The sequence below is a fragment of the Alligator mississippiensis genome, chromosome 5, assembly GCF_030867095.1.
Source record: "Alligator mississippiensis isolate rAllMis1 chromosome 5, rAllMis1, whole genome shotgun sequence".
NCBI lineage: Eukaryota > Metazoa > Chordata > Crocodylia > Alligatoridae > Alligator > Alligator mississippiensis.
In genome coordinates this window covers 15824642-15847778 of record NC_081828.1, presented here as the reverse complement: position 1 = coordinate 15847778, position 23137 = coordinate 15824642, and the positions used below count along the sequence as shown (strand labels likewise).

The 23137-nt window shown below is 50.9% G+C and overlaps 2 protein-coding genes across 5 annotated transcripts in view; both read right to left on the bottom strand.

The window, feature by feature from the left end:
* ALG6 (ALG6 alpha-1,3-glucosyltransferase) overlaps nucleotides 1-3341 on the bottom strand; it is a 32058-nt gene extending 28717 nt beyond the window's left edge. For 2 of the 4 annotated variants that reach the window (XM_019489124.2, XM_014593895.3), the window contains exon 1: nucleotides 1147-3107. The gene's annotated coding sequence lies outside the window, so the exon portion shown is untranslated. Of the gene's footprint in view, nucleotides 1-1146; nucleotides 3108-3297 lie in introns of those variants that run through there. The other 2 variants (XM_019489123.2, XM_019489125.2) reach the window with 2 other exon arrangements.
* Nucleotides 3342-16865: 13524 nt separating this feature from the next.
* Nucleotides 16866-19606, bottom strand: FOXD3 (forkhead box D3). Its single transcript, XM_019489030.2, has one exon. The coding sequence runs from the start codon at nucleotides 18738-18740 to the stop codon at nucleotides 17508-17510; it is 1233 nt and encodes a 410-aa protein (XP_019344575.2). The 5' UTR covers nucleotides 18741-19606; the 3' UTR covers nucleotides 16866-17507.
* Nucleotides 19607-23137: the final 3531 nt, after the last annotated feature.

Here is a 23137-nt window from a genome sequence, read left to right as displayed (position 1 = left end):
TCTGTATTCCTTTTACACAGAAAGCACCAGAGGGATAGCTCCTTTAAGCTAGTCTGCCATACTTAGTGCTTATATAGCCTAAGAATCTAGAAGCAATAAAAAATGCTCTGGGCCTTCCAAAACAGGGTAAGACGCATCAGATTTTAACTGAACTGAGCAGTTTGAAGAGGCAATACCAATCCATTTGCACATCACTGAATGTATGGTGTGCAAAGCTTGGCTCAAGGGTTCAAAATATTTTCTTCTCACTCAGACTCTTTAAGAAGTTTGAGGAAGACACTGCATCACACTAGCTGGTCGGACACAGCAACAAATCTAAAAGCTGTATCTCTGCCAAAGGAACAGCAAGCAGTAGCATCTCCTCCAGGGATGAGCTGTAACAGATACATTAGAGTATATTGGATGAGTCTGGGCCTGAGCGTCAAAATCTTTTTTCTCTGTGAAGAAGCAGCATCCAAGGTAAGTAAATTTAATCTTTTTGCTATTGCCAAGCAGCTGCAGGAGCATTCACACCAGCTCTGCCTCTTGCAGAGCAGCAACACCACTAGACACTTTTAAGTTACCCTAACCAGGTTGAACACAGAAGTTATTTACCAACTGAATCCAGTGTCACCACCAACACCAAGCAGAGTGATCCCTCCACCAATATAAATGAATGACAGCAGCAATCCCACAACTGGAAACAGTGACATCAACGCCAGTATTTATGCATTTTTTATGTCATGTATATACCCTAAAATCCAAGACAGGCATATTTTATATGCCTAAATGAAAGATAAAAGGTCACCCTCCTTCTAAATGAGCTCTCAGCCCTCCTTAGATCATAAAGGAGTTTTCTTTGACTCCCAAAGCCAGACTAGGCCTGCCTGAGTTCAGTCATCTTGTAAAATACCCAAATCTTCTCTCTTCTCACTGCTTCCAGCTAAACTCCACAGCTCTACAGTTCTTACCTTGACTTTGATAACTGTGACCTTCTTCATCCTCTCCTGTCGTTCAGTCTAGTCAAAATGCCCTTGTTAAACTCTCCTTCTCCTTGCTTTAACCACACCACACATCAATGCATCCAGCTCAAATTTCTACCTCAGTCTGGTAAATTGTACAATAAATCGCTACAAGAGAGACCACTTTCAAAAAATGTTTATTTACCAAAATTTGCTCGTAAGTAAAGCCAGCTGCTATTTCACGGCTGTTGATTGTGTATGAAATGACCTCACTGGTCTCAGTCGGCCCAAATCAACTGTCTGCATGTATCTGTGAGGTGTAATGAGAAGCAGAGCGCAGATCTTCCTTTATCATCCAAAGGTTCTGATGAATTAAAAGCAAAGATCCTGTTATCTGCTCTAGCTGTGTATTCCTCACCTCAAATGTTCATCGGAACTATGCAAAACTAGCTACTATCATAAAAACAGGCATTTTTTGCCTGTTTTCAAGTTTTGCTACAAAACCCAAATTCAGCCTATGGTTGTCAAAAGATGATCCGAGTTCATCAATGAATCTTTTGGCAAACTTATGACATCTGGGCTGAGTTATGTCAGGGAGGAAACCATACACAAAGTTATTTCATGGAGATTCCTTGGGAAACCTAAATCTGACTTTTGCAATGGGAAGTTGTAAAGAAGCAACTAGGCTGGTCACAGTCACGGATGTTAATCACAGGTTGCTGTCGGCAAGGCAAAACAAAACAAAAAGCAGTCTAGGAAATTCACCATCCACTTTCCAACCCAGCAAGAGAAAAAACAAGCCACAAGGGTAGACATGTGCAGCTGTGTCCAGACCCTTCCAATAGTGTTATATGTTGCAAGTACTGGGTTATACCGTTGGGACTAAAAATAATTCGACTTGTAACTTCTGATCCAGGAGTGCTCAGGAGAGAGTACTAATCTTGAAACTATATACACTAGTGTTTCTACGTGCTGTCAAGCCACAGAACATTACACTTTAACGTACTGGTTTCATCTAGTTTCTTAATCTTTTCCGTATTTATGTTATTACTGAAAAAGAAGTAAAACTTTAACCTCTCTAGACTGTTGAAGCGTAGAAAAAGGAAATGCTTATGATGTCCTTAGATGTGTGGGAATCAAAGCGCTTCTGAACTCTGGCCTAGACAGGCTACTACAGGCAACCCCCCTTAGCGGTCCTAATTGGTTCCTGAAAAACTGAGCATTAAGCAAAACCGAAAGTATTTGACACCCCAAGAAGGTGACCGCAGTTGTTTTTAATGACTCAAGATGGCAACCGCAAGCGTTACAACGAAACTCACTCTGCGCTAAGTGAAATCAGATATTAATTTCAAGTGAGCGTTATAATGAAGTCGCGCTAAGAGAAACAGCTTTAAGCAGGGGATGGCCCGTATAGGGGAGCTTCCATTATTAGCATTTCTTCATTTTCTGAAATTATCCTGACGTTTTATTACGCTCACGTTCGGTTAATGCCAAAAAGTTGAGATAAAATATATATGTTATAACATCGGTGACACCCATGCTATCGAGTCTAGTCATTCTGACGACCATTTTCCTCCTCCTCCTGCCCTGACTGAAAAGACCAACGTGCTCGAAGCAGCCGCTGTCCCCATAAACTCATCATCCGTGTCTTAGGGGTGTCGGTTGTAGCCGTGACAGTCTAAGGAAAAGCCGCAGAGACTTCCTCGGCCTGGCAACGGGTTTGGAAACCCGAAAGCTTGCTAAAAAAAAAAAAACTCTTTAAGCTGGTCTAATAAAACACATCCGATTCCCCACAGAACCTCGTCTGCCTAATCCGCGCTCGGACGCTATCTGCAGGCCGTTACGATAAAGGTCCCCGGAGATAAAAACACATTCGTTTTTCTTGCTCTCTTTTGCTTCTTTAGTCACCGAAACAGTATTAGGAGGGAAACAGAGGAGTCAAAATAATCCCAAGGAGGCATCTGCCTCACAGACCACAAAGCTTTTGGGGAAGAGAGATGCTATGACACAGCAGGGCCAGATGAGGTTTGCATCTTGCCAGTGCTGAGGCAACACTTTGAAATAGAGCAAATAATTCAATTAAATTAAAGAAAAAACAGTCCCAGGGAGGTGCCAGGCAGGCCACAGGCCCAAAGGAGCAGCGGGCGGTGCCCCCTGGGCCCCCTGCAGCTCCAGGGGAGCAGGTCCCGGAAGCGGCCCTTCCCGCCCGCCGTAGTACGGGAGCCCCACCCCCTCTCCGCGCGCGCCGGGTGACGCAACAGACCCCTCACGTAGCAACGGACAGCCCCGCCCCCTCCGGCGCCAGAACGCGCGCACTCCCCCCCACGGTCCCGCTGGCCGCGCGGACTGGACTTACCCTGAAGCGCATGCGCACACGTGCTCCCGCCACTTCCGCGTTCCAGCCACTTCCGGGCGGGGGGGGTGGAGCTTGTGCCCTAGGGCGGGCGCCGTGCAAACAGCGCGGGAGCGGTCCGGGGTGAAGCGAGCAGCCGTTTGCCTTCGCTTGTTTAAATCGTGTCTCAGTGCATCTCCGTGCAAGAGGCGGGGGCCTTCCCATCTCGGCGCTGTGGTCATTGGCGAAGGGCAGGTGAGGCTCAGGAGCATCCGAGCCCTCCGGCCTGCAGGTGTGATGCAGCCCATGTCTTTGGGAGTACAGGCAGCCCTCGGACTTAGGACACAATTGGTTCCTAAAAACCAAAACCTTGGAACCACTCTTCTCATAAGAAACAATGTTATAAATGGGGGATTGGTTCCTGAACCAAGGCCCGATACCCGACTTTCACCAAAAATACCCCAGAACAATGTACTCGATCACTTATAGATGAATAATATAGCTACATGAATGTATTTCTATTGTAAATAGCAATCGCATTGCTTTGGAAGGACTTCTTTGAGGTGACTTTGGACGTTTTGAAAGGCACTTGGTTGGACTTTTTGAAGGGCTCGTGGCTGGCGTCTTCGCGGGAGTCCTGGCTGCAGGTTTTTCTGGAGTTTTGTCCGCTTTTTTAGAGGAAGTGTCCAAGGAAGTTTGGACAGACATTCTCCAGGGAGATGGGCGATGCGGCGAACTTGTTCACTGGCATGGCGTTGCATTGGATCAAGCGTCGTGTTGACGTCAGGGTGTCAATTTATAAAAGTTGTAACTCGAAACGTTGTAAGTCGAGGCCTGCCTGTATCTGAAACCCCAGGCTGGAAAGTCTGGGGTGGAGGATACTTGCCGGCTGTAGCGCCGCATATGGTATTTGAACATTTGAGTTTTTCTCAGTCGAGAGGATTCAGAACTGATTTGGCTGATTGGACCTGGAATACAGAAATTTTTTTTTTTTAAAAAACTCCCAAAAAACACATGAATGTCAGCAGTTGTCAGAGTCCGCGGCTCTGAGACTGACTGTCTTCAAATGCCTCTATGGCAATTGCAGAGCAGAAGGAAGTGGGCTTTTCCCTGTGGCTGTAGGGGACAGGACTAGGAGCAAGGGTCTCAAACTGGAGCAGATGAGATTTAGGCTGGAGATTAGGAGGACCTTTCTGACACTACGGTGGCTGGGCACTGGAACAGGCTACCTGCAGAAGTGGAATCTCCATCCTTCGAAGTTTGCTAGAGCTGGTTGGACAGGCACTTGGCCAGGATGGTTTAGTCTGAGGGCTGGACTAGAGGACATGGTGAGGTCCCTTCCACCCCTACTTTCCTACGATCAACTCAGACAGGTTGTGCACAGGCCTTGTCAATGCTGGCAAGAGCAGGGTCTGCACTGTGCTGTAGGTTCTGATCTATTAGTGGCAGCTTGAGTTGAGACATGCTGTCAGGCAGCTGCCAGCTGTGTATGCATCTTGTTTACTGTACTCAGATTAGGTCTTCATAACCCACTATTTAAAAAGCCATTTGAATCCTGGTATGTTGTAGTGCTTCTCTTGTTGCTGTCACTTCTGGAGATAAAATGTTGCCCGGGTGGGAAATTAACGGCCAAAAGTCAGAGCCCTTAGACTGACTTCCATACTCAGGAACAGGATAGAGACCTACTTTTTTATAAAGTGAAGGGAACACCCTGAAGACTTACTTGCTTTTCAGCCATGGAAAAAGGGACTAGGAAACCACTTGAAGGCATGCTGAGACACTGAATTTAGGAGCAGCTTAGAGATAAGAGATAGAAAGCTCATACTCTAGTTGTTTCTTTATCTTTGCTACCCTCCAGGGCCCTGACAACTTAACATAAAGACAGTGACTCTGGAAGAGCCATTGTCTAGGTCCAGAAGTATATTTTCCAACTTTCTCCAGAGATCTGTATGTGTGTGTGCAATTGGGATTGTGGAAGTTTAGATAACAGAGCTATCAAGTATGTCGTTCCCCCCCCCCCCCCCCCAGTGCCCCCAGCAAAATCTTTCAAGCAACACAGGAAAAAAAAAAGCAAGAAAGTTGAAGCTGCTTTTCTAGAACACGTCACCAGACACATTCTGGACTGCAATGACCACATAAACCAAACATGACTTCTTCAGCCTGTTCTTCAGTTCAGACTTCAGCCTGTTCCCCATATTGATGGCAAACCTTTCTGGGAAGAATTTAAAGATAATAAACTCAGGTGACTGCAGTGCCTGACCACGTGACCATCATCTACACCCCCTCCCTGCCCTCCAGCAAAAATAAAAGTTGGTGCCTGTGGTTGATAAGATTTTTCAGGAATGAATCCTGCAAGATTACCAACCATGGAATTTACATGGAAGTTGTCAGTCATTGCGAATTTTGCAGGATTTGACTCTCATTGTTACAGAAAGTAAATATGTATACAGGTAGTCCTTGACTTACAACGTTTAGAGTTACATTTCACACTTACAATGTTTATAAATTGACACCCTGTTTCAACTTTCTGACATCAGTTTCAACTTTACAATGCTTGATCTGACACCACGCCATGCCAGCGAACAAGTTTGCTGTGTCACCCATCTCCCTGGAGAACATCTTCTCAAACTTCCTTGGACACTGCCTTTAAGAAAGCAGCCAGGACTCCAGAAAAGACTCCAGCCAAGAACCTTTCAAAAAGTCCAACAAAATCACCTCAAAGAAGTCTTTCCAAATCAATATGATTGCTATTTACAATATATAAATACATTAATGTAGCTATATTACTCATCTATAATTGATTGAGTACAAAAGCCTGGGGTATTTTTGCTGAAAATAGAGTATTGGGCCTTGGTTCAGGAACCAATCCCCCGTTTATAACATTGTTTCCTACAGGAAAATCAGTTCCCAGTTACAACATTTCAACTTAAGATGCGGTTTTCAGGAACCAATTGTGTAGTAAGTCCGAGGACTGCCTGTATAATGGGTTGCCATTAGATGACCATGTCATACATTTGTAGAAAATATTTAAAATATTTTTTTCCTGAACTATAAGAAAAATGACTGTTATTCATATTTCTAAACCATCTTGCAGGTATGTGTTTGTGACTTTCATAAGTGTGTGTGTGTGTAAGTGTAAATCAGATTTATTTAATTTTAAAATGTAAAATATCAGACTTAAATCCCAGTTGTGCAAAAATGAACACACACACAACTATTCTAACAAAGGCTTATTAGGGCCCACCATCAAGTTGAGCAGTTGCCATAAGTCTCTGCAGTACCAGAGTGTTAATAAGGGGTAGGGGATTGCAATGGTGCAGTAGCCACCCACTTTGGTTTCTTTGAAGGTGTAGAGAGGAGGCACCTGGTTCCTCATCAGACCAGTGCATAGCGGGGAGTGGTTGTAAGGGAGCTGGACCAGCTTCCAAATGGGGTACTCTCCTGTTTGGGGCTGCCCCAGCTTGTTTCAGCAGCTGCTGGCAGGAGGGGGAGTCAGGGCAGTGGCATAGTATGCCCTATGCAGAGCATGGTTGGGATGAGGGGAAATATGCCAACTTCTGAAGAGCAGCAGTGTTAGTTGCTACCACGCGGCCTCCCTACACCAGCTGCTGTTGCAGGCTCCCGATGCTGCAGTGGTGGGGACTGGTTTCCCATACCCTAGTTGCAGCACCCCCTACAGCATGGACTCCCCAGGAGCTGCTAATCTGGCCCCCTTCCAAATAGACATCTGGGTCTTGTGCCCCCCCCCATGTCCCCCTTCCACCAATATGCTATGACCCATCTAGCCACAGCAGCTAAAACCCACACATGCCACAGCAGCAGCAACTGGAGTGCAGAGAGCTCAAGGCATGGCAAGTAACACTGCCATCACCATCACAGCTGCCGCTCTCCAATGGTTGCCATAATATCCCTCCTACCCTCACATCTTTGCCCAGCAAAAAATAATCTTTAAGACCTGGACATTTCTCTACTAAACTGTAACATACTTTCATTCCTTTCACATATCTTCATTTTTGCCATTCTTAAAATGGATGCTTAGAAAGTTTCTAGCCTGAAAAAGAAAGAAACATTGTTTAGGTTCAACTTTTTATTTGTTTTTCAGTATAGCCCCCCTTGGTCTTAATGCCCATTTCTGAACACAGCTGCAACTTGGCTGTGTCTTTTTTAAAAGGTCTTGTCCAGAGTGTCCAAAAGGTCTTCATCAGGCACTACAGTCACCTGAGTTTATCATCTTTAAACTCTTCCTAGAAAGGTCTGTCTTCAAATAGGCTGAAGTCTGAACTGAAGAACAGGCTGAAGAAGTCACATTTGGCTGATGTGGTCACTGCAGTCTGGAATGTGTCTGGTGACGTGTTCTAGAAAAGCAGCTTCAACTTACTTGGCTTTTTTTTCTGCATTGCTTGGAACAGCCTCCCAAAAGTTCTCTGGAAATATCAAATTGTTAAAAATTGTTTGAAATATCAAATATCAATATTGTTCTTTCTTCCAACCAGCACTCAACATCCTGGACAACTATTTTGCTATCATTTTTCTCTTGTCCAGGCTTTCAGAAGGGTTGGCATATGGTAGTGAAATAGTGATATCAGCCCACTCTTTCAACTAGGTGCCTGTCTCTGGTTCTTTTGTCATTCATCATAATCTTGTGGACTACATCCATTTGTTTCCTGTGGTGACCTCTGAGGCAACCTGATGTTGGTTGACCTTGAGTGCAAATTTCCCCTTGGTTACATTCAGTCCTCTTTTTACTATGATATTTGAAGTGGCATCATCACCCAGTGTTGCCATCATACTCTCATGCATTTCCTTTGGGGTCATGCCTTATGGAAGTACTTGATCAGATCAGTGCTTTGATTTCATTCTTTTCCATTTTTCAAACTTTCAGTGATTGACTCACTTCAATACAAGTGCTTGTTTTGACCAAGTTAAAAAAGTGGCTGCTGACAAAGGAACACATCAAAACAGGAAAACTTTTATCTATGAAATATGTTGGGTCCTAGCATGTCATTAAATAGGTCAGGATAGCTACTTTCTGAATTCCCTTCATAATCCTACCTCTACCCTCAATTTAAAAAACTTAAAAAAACAACAAAATTTGTACCAAATAAAGCTGTGCCTGTTCTTCATTTCTTTGCTTGTGCATTAAGCCCCCACACCTGACTTTTTCAGATTTTCATCTTTTAGAATATAAACGTGGGGATAGGGACATATCTTTTGTACATTGCACAGTTCAACAGAGGCTGAATCACAGATAAGGTCTTTAGATGTTACTGTAGTGGAAAGGCTGATTACCTATTACTATTAATAATAGGTAATATAGAAAAAACATGGAAATGGTTTCACTTTTTTTTTTGTTAATGTTTTTTCAAAATGTGGAACAATGTCAACCATTTGTATTGGTGTATGTCAACACCAAAACCCTCAAACATTGTTTTGTTTTTTATGGAAACTAAACATTTGGAACAATTGGATACGTTACAACAATGATATCATACCTTGCAGCAAGACAGCTAGCAAACTGAAGGGACTGAATACTCCCAGCACTCACTGAGTCCTGTAACACATCTCCATTAGGAGGTTTGAAAAAGGTTAGATGCATCAAGGCATAAAGGCCACCATCACCAACTACCAGACAATGTCCTTTCTTAAAATGGTCTTATTTCTACTCTTCTGGTGAAAGGTTACCTTCCCTAGATTCAGGGTGGGGATTGACATAGCCCTTTGGAAAGCTTGAGACAAACTAACGATACAAAAGAAACCTAATTCCAATTCTATCTGAGATCTCTACAGCCACTGTTCCCTCAGATTACTGATCCGGTAAGACTGAGCCACAATGCTATTAATTCTGACAGTTCTCAAAATCAGCTATTGTTGATCTCAACGGAACTTCACCTATTGCAGGACTGGATCCAAATTTAGCTGGGGGGTAGCAAATAATAGACAGAACAGGGCAATATCCCAGTCTGTCTGTCCATCCCCCTGCAGTATTCTGTTTCCTCCATATTTTTGCCTGATCATCATTCACCAATAATAATAATATTCCTTATTCAGGGGGAAAGCACAGCAGTGCTCAATCCAAGAACCTCCTGAATATGGTACAACCTGTACAGCCTTACAAGTCAGAGCAGAGCAGCCATAGCCTCTAGCTTCTTACTATTACTCCTCCGCTGGCTCATGTGGGAGCCCCCTCCCCTCCCCTCCCAGCCCGGCAGGGGTATCGGGACCCTCCAGGGCGGTGGGACTGTATCGCTGTGAGTTCAAGTGCGTTCTTTCCAATTAACTCCGCTCCCTTCGTTGCCAGGTGAAATCATTCACTTCCCAGGAAAGCTTTTTATCGAATGCTTTCTAAAGACTTGCTTTGGCCACGTTGCCTGAAAATCGAGTCTCTGTCACGAGTATTTCTGCGGTGACTGGGACCGGATCAATGACAAGAAAAGGCATTAAGCGGGGCTGGAGCTGGTGCCTATTAGCAGAGAGAAAGGCAGAGCGGACAGAAAGCCCGTCTGTATTAACCCTGCCCGGCCCGGCCCGGCCGAGGGGGGTCTGGCCCCTCTGTGCAATCGCACCTGTTCCAATGAGCAGTGGAAACACCGGCTTTCCAAAGCCTGCAATGAAATGGGCTCGACACGGAGCAACAGCCCTTCCCGTGAGAGCGGGAGCAGCTCGGCCGGGGCTGGAGCTCCACAAAGCTGCTCCCCAGGCTGCGATTCCCGAGTTGGGCTGTGGGGCACGAGGGCGTGGGGGAGGCAAACTCTGCAAGCGTTTCCCCCGGGGGCTCCCACCCGTGTCCCGGGCCCCCCGGCCCGCAGGCGGGCACCCCAGGCAAGTGGCAAACGTGGCAGAGCCGCCCGCTGCCCCCGGCGCGTTTCAGACAGGTCGGTTTAGTCCCGGATCCGCTGCATCTTGTGCTGCTCGCTCAGCCCCGGGAGACGGGCCCCTCGCTGGCCGCGGGCGGGCAGGGCTGACCCCGGCGGTTACTTCTGAAAGTCTCGGTCCGGTCTGGAGAGCCCCCCGGATCGGCCGCACGTCGGGGCTGCAGCGGGCTGTGCAGCGTGGGACCGGGGCTGGCTCCTGCACCTGCACCCGCTTCTCCTCTCCCTTCCCCGCCTCCGGGCTCCGGCTCCTGCAGGATCTCCGTGAAAACAGAGCCGGACGCGGAGAGCAGGGCAGCGCGGCCGGGCCGGGCCTCCCCCAGCCGGGCAGCTCGGGGGTTTCCTGCGTCTTGACTTCAAGGACACTTTTAGCCGCCTTATTAAAGCTGCTTGCTTACCAAATCCCCAATTAATAAAGTTTACTTAGTTATTTCAATAGCTGAAATGTCACATCTGAAATGGAAGGGGAAGGCTCTCCTGTACTGACCTATTTTTCATTTCTGATTTAGAAAAAGGCAAGATTAGCATGGAGATTGCATTTCCAAGGACCTCGCCACTATTAAATAGACTGTTAAGTGCATTTTATGGCTGAAGAGTCTGTTCCCAGTTCAGTCTGGAAGACGTGCTAAGTTCATCTCTACCTGCTACATTGAACATTCACTGACTAAAATACTTTCTGTGGATGTAATACCTATGCTCTGTATCTTTTAAGTACATAACGCTAAATGTTTTAGGGCTAGTAAAACGTAACTCAATAAAGTCCCTAGAATGTAAGTGTTGTCCCTCAAGAAAAATATACCAGGCCTGTTTGCCCAATTACATGCACTCCCTGTTCCATTAAAGGGGGTGGGGATCAAAAGGTGAAAATAAACAGGCCAGGTGAGGCTGGCAGGGCTGTGGGAAACACACTGACCCAGGGAAGGTCCCAGCCCAGCTCCCAGACCAGTGGGGCCTGGGGTTTCATCTGGGCAGGCAGGGCGTTTCCCCACCTCATCTCCTCACTCTGGCTTGTTGGTTGCAGTCGCTTTTCCCTGGGAGCTTCAAAGTAGGAGGGGAAATGCCGGTTGCAGGGTATAGTCACAGCCCATGGCCTCTGCCCGCCACAGGCCCTTGCTCTGCTTCCAGACCTGGGGCAGTGTAGTGGACACTTGCAGGAAACCCAGGTTTGTTAACGCACTTGAGCTGTAGGACTGCAAAGCTTAGGGAAGCAACAGGCCCTGGTCTAGCTCAGATCTCACTGCTGGCCACTCGCATGGCTTCATCTGTGCCCTAAAGACCCCACGTTCACTCCCAGCTGGTAGGGCCCAAAGGGAACCCACTATGTCACCTTAGTTCATTTGCATTTGGCCTGGAAATTACCGTGGTGACAGGAGCTCGGGCTCGGTGGGAGGCAGCAGCAATGGGATGCGTCCCTGTGTTGATCGAAGAGACCCACAACACCAACTGTCCCTTACACTCTCCTCCAGTCTGAGACTGTCCAGCCCCAAGGATATTTCTTTATTGTCTCATAATGACACCACTGCCTTGGCAACCCCGGTCACTTGCTGGCTTGGCTAGAGTCCGGAGGCAAGCTCAACCCTTGTAATGCTGGTGAGGGTCGGGGCTGCAGCATCCTGAACCCATAATAAATGGGAAGGTCTTTAAGATCCGCAGGCCAAATTGTGCCTGGCTGTCTCCTGCCAGGAATCCAGCTGGGGGCACTGGCACCAGCTTCTTTCACTTGGAGCCAGCAGGATGCAGCCCTGGGACTCAGCAGGTAACTTCTCTTCCTGGGCCAGATCTCTGCAAGGAGCAGGGCATGAAAGCAGCGACAGTGACTTCTCCTACATGAGACCTGAAGCAGGGCAGCATGACCAGGCAGATGATCAACCCTCCACCGCAAGCAATTAGGAAATTAGAATCATAGAAAGTTAGGGTTGGAAGGGACCTCAGGAGGTCACCTAGTCCAACCTCCTGCTCAGATCAGGACCTTCCCCCAACTAGATCATCCCAGCCAAGATTTTGTCTAGCTGGGTTTTGAAAACCTCCAAGAATGGAGCTTCCACCACCTTCCTGGGGAACCTGTTCCAGTGTTTTACTACCCTCCTGGTGAGAAAAATTCTTCCTAATATCTAATCTAAACTTCACTTGTTGCAACCTAAGACCATTGCTCCTTGTTCTGTCATCTGCCGCCACTGAGAACAGTCTAGCTCCATCCTCTTTTGAACTCCCCTTCAGGTAGTTGAAGGCTACTATTAAATCTCCTCTCAGTCTTCTCTTCTTTAGACTAAATAAACCCAGTTCCCTCAAACTCTCCTCAGAAGTCATGTGCCCCAGCCCTCTCACTATTTTTGTTGCCCTCTGCTGGACTCTCTCCAATTTGTCCACATCCTTTCTATGGTAAGGGGCCCAAAATTGGACACAGTACTCCAGAGATGTGGCCTCACCAGTGCTGAATAGAGGGGAATAATCACTTCCCTGGACCTACTGGCAACACACCTACCAATGCAAATTATAATTATAAATCCCCTGGGCTGATGCCTACATCTGCTAGGAGGTCAGCAGCACATGGCTTTCTGGTGGGGGAGGGGATGCACTTCTCGAGATGTTTCCCCTGGCTATGTCCCAGGTTAAGTCTCCCACCTCTGTGGGCAGGAATCTGTTTCAGTCACAGGAATCTGCAAACAAGTCTTCCCTGGGTAATTAAAACAAAAGCAAAGTTTCTGATCCCTGTGGTTTCTTCAGCTAAGAGAAGCACTTCTTTTTTGGTGAGATTTTAACAATGAGAAGATAGGAAGCAAAACTAAGAGTGACCCAAAAGGGAAGACCAGACCAGAAGAAGTAACAGGCAAGGAAGGGCTGAGAGGCAAAGATAGGTGAGTGGGACAGAGCAGAAGGCCTGAATGAAAGGCCAGGCCCTGGAGTTGCCCCTATAGACTTTCCTCCAGCACAATTTCTGATCCTGATCCACCAGGATCAAGCCCCTTTTATAACATGCCACTGAGGCTTTGCTTGCTCCGGCTGTGGTACAGTCTGTGCCCACCAACACTCAGGGTGTTGTGCTGGAAATCTCCCCACACTCATCTGCTAGCCTCCTGAAACGTGGCTTCCTGAAACACTGCCTGTGGCCTGTGCCCTCCTGCACGCCATACTGAGCAACAACAGCTCCTGGGGCAGAGCACCTGGGACACTCGCCCTAGACTCTGCTGAAGGGGTCCTCTCCCTGGGCTCCCTGCCATGTGCCTCTGCCCCTGGTTTCTTCCTCCCCAGGTGTGGGAGATCCGAGGCCCACAGGTGAGCCCTGACTCTGGGCCCTAATGCAGGTTGCTGTCCCTCGCCCCATGCCTGCATTCTCTGTTCCCCTGCAGCTGTGCCTCTGAGCAGCTGGGCAAGGACCCCAGGGTTGAGGCTGACCTCTCGGCTCCATGGGGAGATGGTGCCAGGGAGCAGAGGCTTCCAGGAAAAAGGCACAGGGCTGTGGGAAGTGAAGCTTGCAGATGTGCATGGCTGGATCCCCTCGATCAAAGGGACAGAGCAGTTTGCAGGGCCCCTGGCAGAGGGGGCAGCCCACACTAGCACTGAGGGCTGCGCCTGGGGGAAGCTGGCAGAGGAGAGGCTGCATCCAAGGTGCCTCCTGCCGCCCGGGGAGCTGAGCCAAGCCCCAGGGGTGCTGGGCGGTCAGTGCCAGGAGCCGGTCCAGGCCAAGAGCTCCCCTTGCCCACCTGCAGGAGTCTTGGCAGGAGGACAGACGAGGGCAGCCTCCCCTGGGGCAGGCAGCTGGGACTGGCCGAGAAGCTCTGGGGGCCACTGGCCCACTGTCTGGAGGGAACAGCCCGGCCGGGCCCCGATGCAGCCGCGGGGCCGAGGTGACCGTCAGGGGGGAGGGCAGCACTGGAGCGCTGCAGGCCGGGGGCCGTCGGGGGTCTGGCCACGCTCCTTGCCTACGAGCCCGGCTCGGCCCTTCCCGAGCCCCGGGCCAGCCCCCACGCGGCTGTGCAGCCAGGTGCGTGGCGGGTCCCTCCCGTCCAGGCACCTCGGAAAAGGACGGGGAGGAATGGGGGGCGGGGGGTAATAATTCTCGCGGAGTTTCTCCCGCCCTCCCGGTCCCCAGCAGCCCCGGCCCGTCCCCGCGGTGCCCGCCGCTCGCGGGGCTGGAGCCGTCTCGGGGCCGCCGGGGAATCCGCCTCCGCCTGCCGCCCCCTGCAGGCCCCGCTCCGCCACTGCACCTGCCGGACCCGCCGGAGCCCGAAGTGAGACTTCACCTGCCTCTCGCTTTCCTCGGCTCCCCGGTTCCTCTCCGCCTCCATGCACCACCCTCCCCGGCCGGCCTCCCCTTCGCGCCTGCTTTTGGGCGGGCAGTGTTGTGGCCGAGGATCCCCCCGCGGAGCACGGGACGGCAGCGCGGGCTGCCCGGGCGGATCCGCTCCGAGAATAACCCCCTTCCGAGCAGGGATGCCACCCCCTGCCGCTTCCCTTCCCGCTCGGCGGGATCTGAACCCCGCTGCTTAGCCCTGCAAGCGGCGGGGAATATGCCGGGGCTCCCCCTCGCGCGGGCTCCCCGCTAGCAGTACGGGCTGGAGGTTTGGTTTGCACCGGAGCTGTCCGGTCCGGCCCGGCCCGAGAGGCCGCGGGCACCCCGAGCCCGCCGGCCCCAGCAGGGCAAGCAGCGACCCGGGGAGCTGCGCGCCGCTGAGCAGCCCGGCCTGGCACCCGGCTTGGTTTGGGGTGGAAAGGGAAAGAAAGAAAGAAGGGGGAAAGCCCTGCTTTCGATGTCAAAGGGAACTAGTTGGGAAGAAAGTTTCCGGTTATTTCCACTCCCTCGGCTGCCCATGAAAACCCCTTTCCAATGTGAAGGCTGCCGCTCGCTCTTCTCACACATGCAGGGCCGGGAGGTATTGCTGCTATGTACGGAAATATGAGGGAGTAATTTTATAAGTAACAAAGGATCAGGAATGGAATGAGCCCCCTGTTATCCAATGTCATTTAGAAGCACTGGATCAGCAGCTTCTTGAGCCTAAAAGTGAATTCAAGAAGAGCCCCCTTTCCCCTTTCCCAGGGGTATCAGCTAAATTTAGCAATAACCTCTGCGTGTGTTGCACAAATCACGTACCATTTGCTGTTTGTGTAAACCCGATTAGCCAGACACAACTGTGAAACAACTTGTTACTTTTATAGCCGCAACACACAAACAAATTTAGATCCGTTTAGTTTTCCTTGTAAAAAGAGATTAGAGGGTTGTCCATTTAGGGACTTGACTGAAGAGCCTCTGACATATAATCTCTTCTTGGTTAAGGTGACTGTTTTTCCTTTTCGTGTCAGATGATTATCAGGTCCTTATTTATAAAGTTCAAGCGATCCCCCTACCAGGCAGCTTGTTTTATTTTAGTATATGTATGCGGAGTTATAAATATTTACTTAGGGTACAATAACATTTACTGTTTACCAAGAAAACAAGGACACATTTCTGCAGCAGAACCTCTCAGGCGCGATACTGGAAATCAGCAACACATTTTGCACCGCAGCAAACAGAGGCTCGAGCCTTAATAGAGCCGATTAATGTAACCTGCGTTTTATGCAATAGATTTTGCTAACAAAGAGCGAAGGGGGGGTATCGACAGCCACATTTTGTTTCAAATAGGGGAAGTAAAAAACCCAACAACAACAACGCATTTTGGAGGGGGGATGGAAGAAGAAAGTAATAAAATATTTTCAGTGCACATGAATGAATATCTTTCTGACAGTCTTGACTCTATTTTTTTCAGACAGGAACGAAATCCATATTTTTAATTCTCGAACATGTCACAGGGAATTATTTTCTTCATCTCTCCTAGTTTGTGCCTTAGCTCAGATTCGCACAGAAATCTCTATATTTGCAACTGTCCTTAAAAACTTCGTGATTAGGCATATAGGATCCCGAGCGACTGCAATATATTAGAATTGCTTCTCACTTTTTTTTTTTTTTGCTCAAAAAAACCCCCGTCGTTTCTTTTCCTTTAAATGAAAAGGGTCGTTGTTTAATAATATAATATTTTATTTAAATAAATATGAAAGATTCATACAGTTAGAGCGGCTGGGCATACCTTTCCATTCTGTCGCAAAATAAATTAGTAACAGTATTTTGATTGCCATAACGTTTCATCTTAAACTTTTGTTTCCCTTTAAAATAGCAAAGAAATACACATTTGAAGTATCAAGAGAATAGTTCTAGGTGCTGAGATTCGGAGTTAGGAAGAGATCAATACACGCTCGTAGTAGAAAAATAAGATGTTGGGGGGTTGGGAGGGATCATCTCACGTTTTACAGCATTCTTGCGCCTCGGAAATGTAAATGGCCCAAATGCTTTCTTTTTCAGATGCAGATTTCAGCTCCGTTTGGTTTGTCTGCCTGTATCGCAGCCGAACAGGGGTCCCGCTCGCTGAGCAATCGCGGGACAATTTAGCTGGGATCAGCTGAAGCTTTCCGCGCTGCCCCTGTTTGTTTTATTATGGCAGGCACTAAAGAAAGCTGAGATCTTAAATTAGCCCAGATCTGTCCCCGACAGAGCTAGCCCCATTAGCGCCTGGAAAGGTGATTTGAATTCAAAGTTATACAAAAAGGCGAGCAGCTGTCATCCTCCTGTTGTTAAAAACAAAAAAAATCTCGTCCTTTCCGCCATGCACCTCCATCGGCACCTGCTCTGACTCTCCCGCTAGATAGACTCTTTTTTTTTTTAAAATATCTAATTATCAAATAAACACAAAGAGGAGCATTTTAAAAATTTATTTACAAAGGTGTGTACAACACGAAGGATAACATTTAGAATACATATATTCATTCAGATATAAACAGACTTCTGTAATAGAGCGACAGGCGCGGCGTCCTTTTCTTTCTCCAAAACGTCCCTACTCTCCCTTGGTCGGTTTAATATTTAAAATCTCCCCTCCCCTCCCTCCCCCGCTAGTTTTATACATTTGTGTGTGTTCGTGTTTTTCTTTGTTTTCGCTAAAACCGCTCGGAGAGTGAGAACCTTCAAAAAAGCGAAAGTCCCGAGCTCCTAAACGCGACTGGGATTTGCCTTTTTAAAAAAATAAAAACCCCGAAAGGAAAGTCCATCCTTTTTCATACAAATATGTACAAAGTTGGCGGGGGTGGGGAGCGCTGCTTGTGGGGCTGTTCCTGGGTTACCTGTGCGGAAAGGCTTCCCCGTGCGCCCGGCGGCGGCGGCGGCGGCGGCGGCGGGGTGGTGTTTGGTTTGCTGGGATCTCTCTAGTGATCTATTGATTTGCACTTGGGGGGTTGGGGCCGGACCCGATCCGCGGCGGCTGTCTCGGCTGCTCGCCGCCCCCCACACCCACCCCCCGCACTGTCTGATCCGGGGCCGGCCGGCCGGCCGGGCGGGCCGGGGGATTACTGGGCCGGCCACTTGGCCTGCACGGCGGCGGCGGCCGAGGCGGCGGGCTGCAGGAACTGCCCCGAGATGATGTTCGTAGGCACGCTCAGGATGGGGGCGATGGCGGCCGTGGTCCGGCTGAGCGCCAGCGGCTGGTGCGCCACGAGCGCCGACTGCACGGTGACCGGCGGCCGCAGGAACGTCTGTGCGCCGCCGCCCGAGCCGGCCGCCGACACGCCGATGATGTTCTCGATGCTGAACGAGGGCCGGCTGCTGGGCTCCGACTTGATGATGGAGCCGGCGGCGCCCAGGCTGTTGAGCTGCAGCTGCAGGCTGGGGCTGAGCTGCGCGTTGAAGGCTTTGCGGCTCAGCTCGCTGGAAGGCAGCAGCGGCACGGCGGGCGGCAGCATGGGCCCGACGGGCGGGATGTAGGGGTACTGCAGCGCGGCGGCCGCGGCCGGGTGCGGGTAGGCGCCGGGGTGCAGGCCGTAGGGCCGGCCGTAGGGGCCGGCCAGGCCGTAGGCGCCGAAGCCCTGCATCATGAGCGCCGTCTGGTCCCGCAGGTGCTCCTGCTGGTGCCGCTTGAAGCGCTTGCGGCGGCGCAGGAAGGACCCGTTGTCGAACATGTCCTCGGACTGCGGGTCCAGCGTCCAGTAGTTGCCCTTGCCCGGGTTGCCCGGCTCGCGGGGGATCTTGACGAAGCAGTCGTTGAGCGAGAGGTTGTGGCGGATGCTGTTCTGCCAGGCCGGGAACTTCTCCCGGTAGTAGGGGAAGCGGTTGCTGATGAACTCGCAGATGCCGCTCAGCGTCAGCTTCTTCTGCGGGCTCTGCAGGATGGCCATGGTGATGAGCGCGATGTAGGAGTAGGGCGGCTTCACCAGGCTGCTCTTGGGCTTGCTCTGCCCCTGCAGGGCCCCGCCGCCGCCGCCGCCGCCGCTGCCCCCTTCCTCGCCGCCGGCCTTGCCCCCCTCCGCCGCCCCGCCCGGGGGGGCCTCGGCCGGGCTGTGGCTGCCGCTGCCGCCGCTGCTGCTGCCCGTGTCGCCGCCCGCCCCCGCCTCCTTGGGGAGCGCCAGCTCGTCCGCCTCGTCCAGGTGCAGCTGGTGCAGCCCGGCGGGGCTGCCGGCCTCGCCCTCACTGTCCTTCTCCAGCCCCTCGTCCCCTTCGCCCACCACGTCGATGTCCACATCTTCGGCCGTCAGGACGGTCTGGCCGGACATGTCGCTGGTGCTGCTGCTGCCTGACAGGGTCATCCCCGCTCAGGGAGAGGGGGGCCGGCGGGGCGGGGCGGGGGGCGCGGAGGTGAGCCGGGCCGCTGCCACCTGGGCTCGGGCGCAACTCCCCCCGCGGCCGGGGCCGGGGCCGGGCTCCGCCAACAGGTCCCCGGGTCACACCCCGGTCCCGGGTGCGCTGGGCGCCCTGCCGTCTCCGCCAGGCATCTGGGAGCACATCCGAGTCCGCGCAGGTCTGCGGCCGCCCCGGGTGGCTGCTCCGGCGGGCGCCGGGGATCGGCTCCAACTCCTCCGAGCGCGGCCGGGCTCCTGTGTCGCGTCCCCGGCGGGTTGTGCGGGAGCGGCTCCAACTCCTCGGCTCTTTCCTCCTCCTGGTTTTTTTTTGGGGGGGGTTGTTTTTTTTTTTGGTTTGTTTTTTTGTGGGCCAGGGGAGAAGCCACTCCTCGCTCAGTCCTGGTAGAAGGTACGCGGGATCAAACGCCTCTGCTGGCTCCTGCCTGGCTTTCCCCAGCAGACGTGTGGGTTCACATCAAACGCCTCTAGCTGCTGGGCTGGTGACTTCCCCAGCAGGCTACTGGGATCCGCTCAAAACTCCTCTACTGCTCATCTGAGCTGCTGCTGCTGCTGGTGGTGGTGCTGCAGGTTAGATCTCTTTACACTCAGCCTTTCCACCTCTTCTCTTAAAGGGTGTCTTGCTCCAGTCCTCTCCACAGCTTCCCCCCCACCACACACTTCCTTCCTTCCTTCCTCTCTTGCTTTCCCCTCTCGCTTTCCCCTTTCTGGAGGGGGGAAGGTCGTGCTAGGTGCTGAGAGCGGGAGGGGGCCGGGTGTTATAGGGACTCACTTGCCACTTTGAAAGTCCTTTTTTAAAGACTGGCTGATAGATTACTTTTCAGTTAAAGATATACCAGGAGGCGGGGCCACGTGACCGTGACGTCAGGCGCCCCACGGTGAAGCCATGCAAAACTCAAGTTGTTTCATGGGATTGTCAACAAAGAGACAACAGTGGCTCCACTCCTCGTGCTCCTATACAAGCATCACCGCAGCCCACAGCCTCCCTCCACGTAGCTAGGGACTCCCAACTAGGCGACAGCACTGTGAAACTCCTAGCCTGCCTTTAGCTCAGAGGACGGGGTAGGCGCATTTCATTTGATCGAGATCAGGACCGGAGCTTTTCTTTTATGATGATGCTATTTTTTTTCCGACGCTGGTAGAGCCGGGATTGAATGAATGAGCACAAGAGAAAGCCACCGTCCTGCGTTTAGTATTAAAAAAAAACAAACTTAGTGCTCTGGGTTGTTGTTTTTTTAGGTAGGTGCCAACCTCCTGCTCTCTGCCCGTGGTGAGGAGCAGGCTCTGCCCTGAGCCAGGCACTTGCCAATAGGCACCAGCGCCTCTGACCCTACATACATTAAACGGATGCGTCGGGATATTAATGCTTAAAAACAGCAGCAGCAACAACTTTGGGCTCTGAGATCACTTTCCTGTGCTTTTGCAACAGCAGCCTCAGCTGGAACCCGAAGATCAGAAAATGGCTATTGATTAATCTATTAGATTAGTTGCAGGGAGAAATAAAAAAGACGTAAAATAACAAAGGGAAACTATAAATAAAGGAGCCTTTAGCTGGTGTGGCTTTTTTTTTGTGCAGAGGTGTTAACGACTTAATCATGGCGAGTGTTAGCATATGAAAAAGTAGGAAATGAGGGAGTGTGTGCACGGGAAGACTCTATTCACCCGAGCCCAAGGTAAGCCTGGTCCTAAGGACAGGGGGCTCCACGGAGGGGAGGGGGCGGGGAGAAGTTTGTTGCAAATTCTCTTTCCTTTGGTGTCCGTTTAAACGAGAACAATACCGTCAGGGCAGGTCGGAAGCTGTTTCCTCCGTGGGTTTTTAATCCCTGTGTGCTATCAGAAAAACCGCCTGTATTTTTGGATTAAAAAAAACAAAAATCTAAAAAAATGCCAAAGGGTAAAACCGTTTCCCGAAGAGCGATTCTTGTTGGGTTAAAAAAAAAAAAGAACTAATAGTAAATCGCATCTGCCTTCTATCCCCCTGGAAATCAACCTGAATCAGGGCTGGGGGTGGCTGGAGGATCCGAGTGGGTTTCCAGCGCAATCTCTCCTGCCTTAAAAAAAAAAGAGCCCTGCACATAAGGTATCAGTAACCCTCCCCACTTTTCTGGGAACAATTAGGGAGGGGGAAAGTGCCGGTGGGTTCCCGGTGCCTTGCAAGCACTGGAAAGGTTCCTGCGGCTCGAACAAACAAGCAGTGAGAAGCGAGGCGGCTTCGCCACCGCAGCCCACCGCTCGCCCGAGTGGGAGAAAAATATTGATGAGTAAAGATTTGGTGAGCTATTTGAACCGGACGTTGGGGAAGGGATGGATTGATTTATCCCCGGCACAGGAGCACAGTCAAACTCGCTCCAATTCCCGCTGCCCGTGGACAGGACAGGGCTCAGACCAGCAGTGCTGGCTGCTGGGGCAGCTCCAGAGCTTGTGGTTTGGATACGAGGTGGAAAAGCAAAGTCGCTGGTGTGAGGACACACCGCGAGGAAGGTTAGACAGGGCTTCATCCAAATCAAGCCCAGCATGAGAGCGGAAGAGGACCGGGGGGTTCAAAGTTCCTATCCTCAAAAGCCAGGTTACGATGCTCCGCCAAAGCATCATTTCGGTGATGCCCTATAACGACCACAGCTCCCCCCACCCCATCTCTCCAACATTATTGCGTGAGGTTGAAGGGGGGTAGGATTATTTTTTCCCTTTGCTGAAAGCACGTGGGGACGCTTCTCGCTGCCTCGGGGCTGTCTCCGTGCACCAGGCAAACCGAAATCAACTCAGAGAGATTTTAGGAAAGAAACACCCCCTCCCCCCCCCCGCCCTGCCGCTTCTCTTTTAACCACCTAGACTCTTGTCTTGTCCCCGGCAGAAGCGCCCTGGCTTGCCCCAGGAGCGTGCGTGTGTATCGGGGCGGTATTGACTGCTGTCTCGTGTCTTCTTTGCGCTTCCTCCAAATGATCCTAATTTATATTTTGCCATCTGGACAACGAAGCTCTTCTCTGGGTGCCGCTAGAGCTGGGACCGAGCCTTCTCGCTGGGAGCTGAAACTGCTCTGCCATCAGCACAGACACACGCACACACACCCGGATCCTGTTTATCCGAGAGCCTCTCTGAAATCTCTCAGGGGAAAGGGAGGGGGCAGAAGGGGGGAGATCAACTCCGCAAACCCACCGTTTCATTTGTTGCGCTTTTCTTCGACACAATAAAAGTCAAATTAATTGATTCATACCATTAATTACGGCGCTTAGCGTGAAAAGCAGCGTTTCCCCTCGATTAGAGATCTATTGTGCTAATCTCTTGTTCAATCAGTGTTACCATCTGAGAGGGGGCCCGGCTCTGGGCAGAAACTTTTCGCCTTCATTTGTAGATACGAGGCTGCGATCTCTCCTGCCTTTAAAAAAAAAAGGCTTCCGACTCAGCCCTGCTCCTCTTTCGTCCGCGCTTTCCTAAGCCCCTCTTTGAAAACCGGGCGAGATCGGGGTGGGGGGCCCAGAGATAGAAGGGGTCTTGACATGGTTTGAGGTCGGCCCAGAGTAGCTGCCGGGGACGCTACCCCGCGTCCAGTACTGGGGCAAGGGCTATTGCTGCACGACGGTGCTTGCGTGTTGTTGGGGAATTTAAAAACAAAAAAATCCCCCGTGTTGCAAGAAATCCCCGACGGGGCGCACAGTCCAAAGGTGGCAAAGGGCAGCGCACTAAGCCGTGCCCCTGCCCTCCCGTCTGTCCGGCTGCCAGTGAAGGAAATTCCCGTGCCAGGGCTAACTGCAGTTTGCTACAAGAGCCCACCCGGCTCCTTCCACCCCAGCACTGAACTCGGCCAGGATCGGGGGGCAGGGACCCTTTTATAATCATCAATAAACTTTCCCAGGGTTCGTGTGAGGAGGATGGGGCGCAGACACTTTTTCTGCTAAAGTTTAAAGGCTCAACGTCGAGCAAGATCCGAGGTTTGGCAGCAGAAGAGCTACCAAATAATTAGCGCAACGTGTGCGGGAGGTGGTGGGAAGCAACAACTGCCCCAGCAGCACGACTTGAGGGCCGGGGGTGGCGGGGGGAAGGAGGGGGAGGGAAATAGACAAAGATTTAGCAACAGGAGGAAAGAGAGCTGCAGAGCTCAGATCGATATGGAGTCAAATAGAGACATATCTAGCATCAAGGAAAGAGAAGATGGAACAACTTATGATAGAGAGGGAGAAATTAATTACAGCTCAATTTGACTCCAGAAGGGCAAAACCAGGTCCCGGCAGAGAAAGCGAGTTAAAGGCAGATCAGGAGGCTGAGCCTGGGGCTGGGGACCGGCGTGAGGGTGGGAATCTCGGTGCTGGGGCAGCCCCCATTCCTGCAACGGTGGAGGAATCCGAGATGCC

Bases quoted from the DNA above. Each gene is read 5' to 3' on its own strand.
- FOXD3 (XM_019489030.2), bottom strand. From the start codon at position 18,740: ATGACCCTGTCAGGCAGCAGCAGCACCAGCGACATGTCCGGCCAGACC.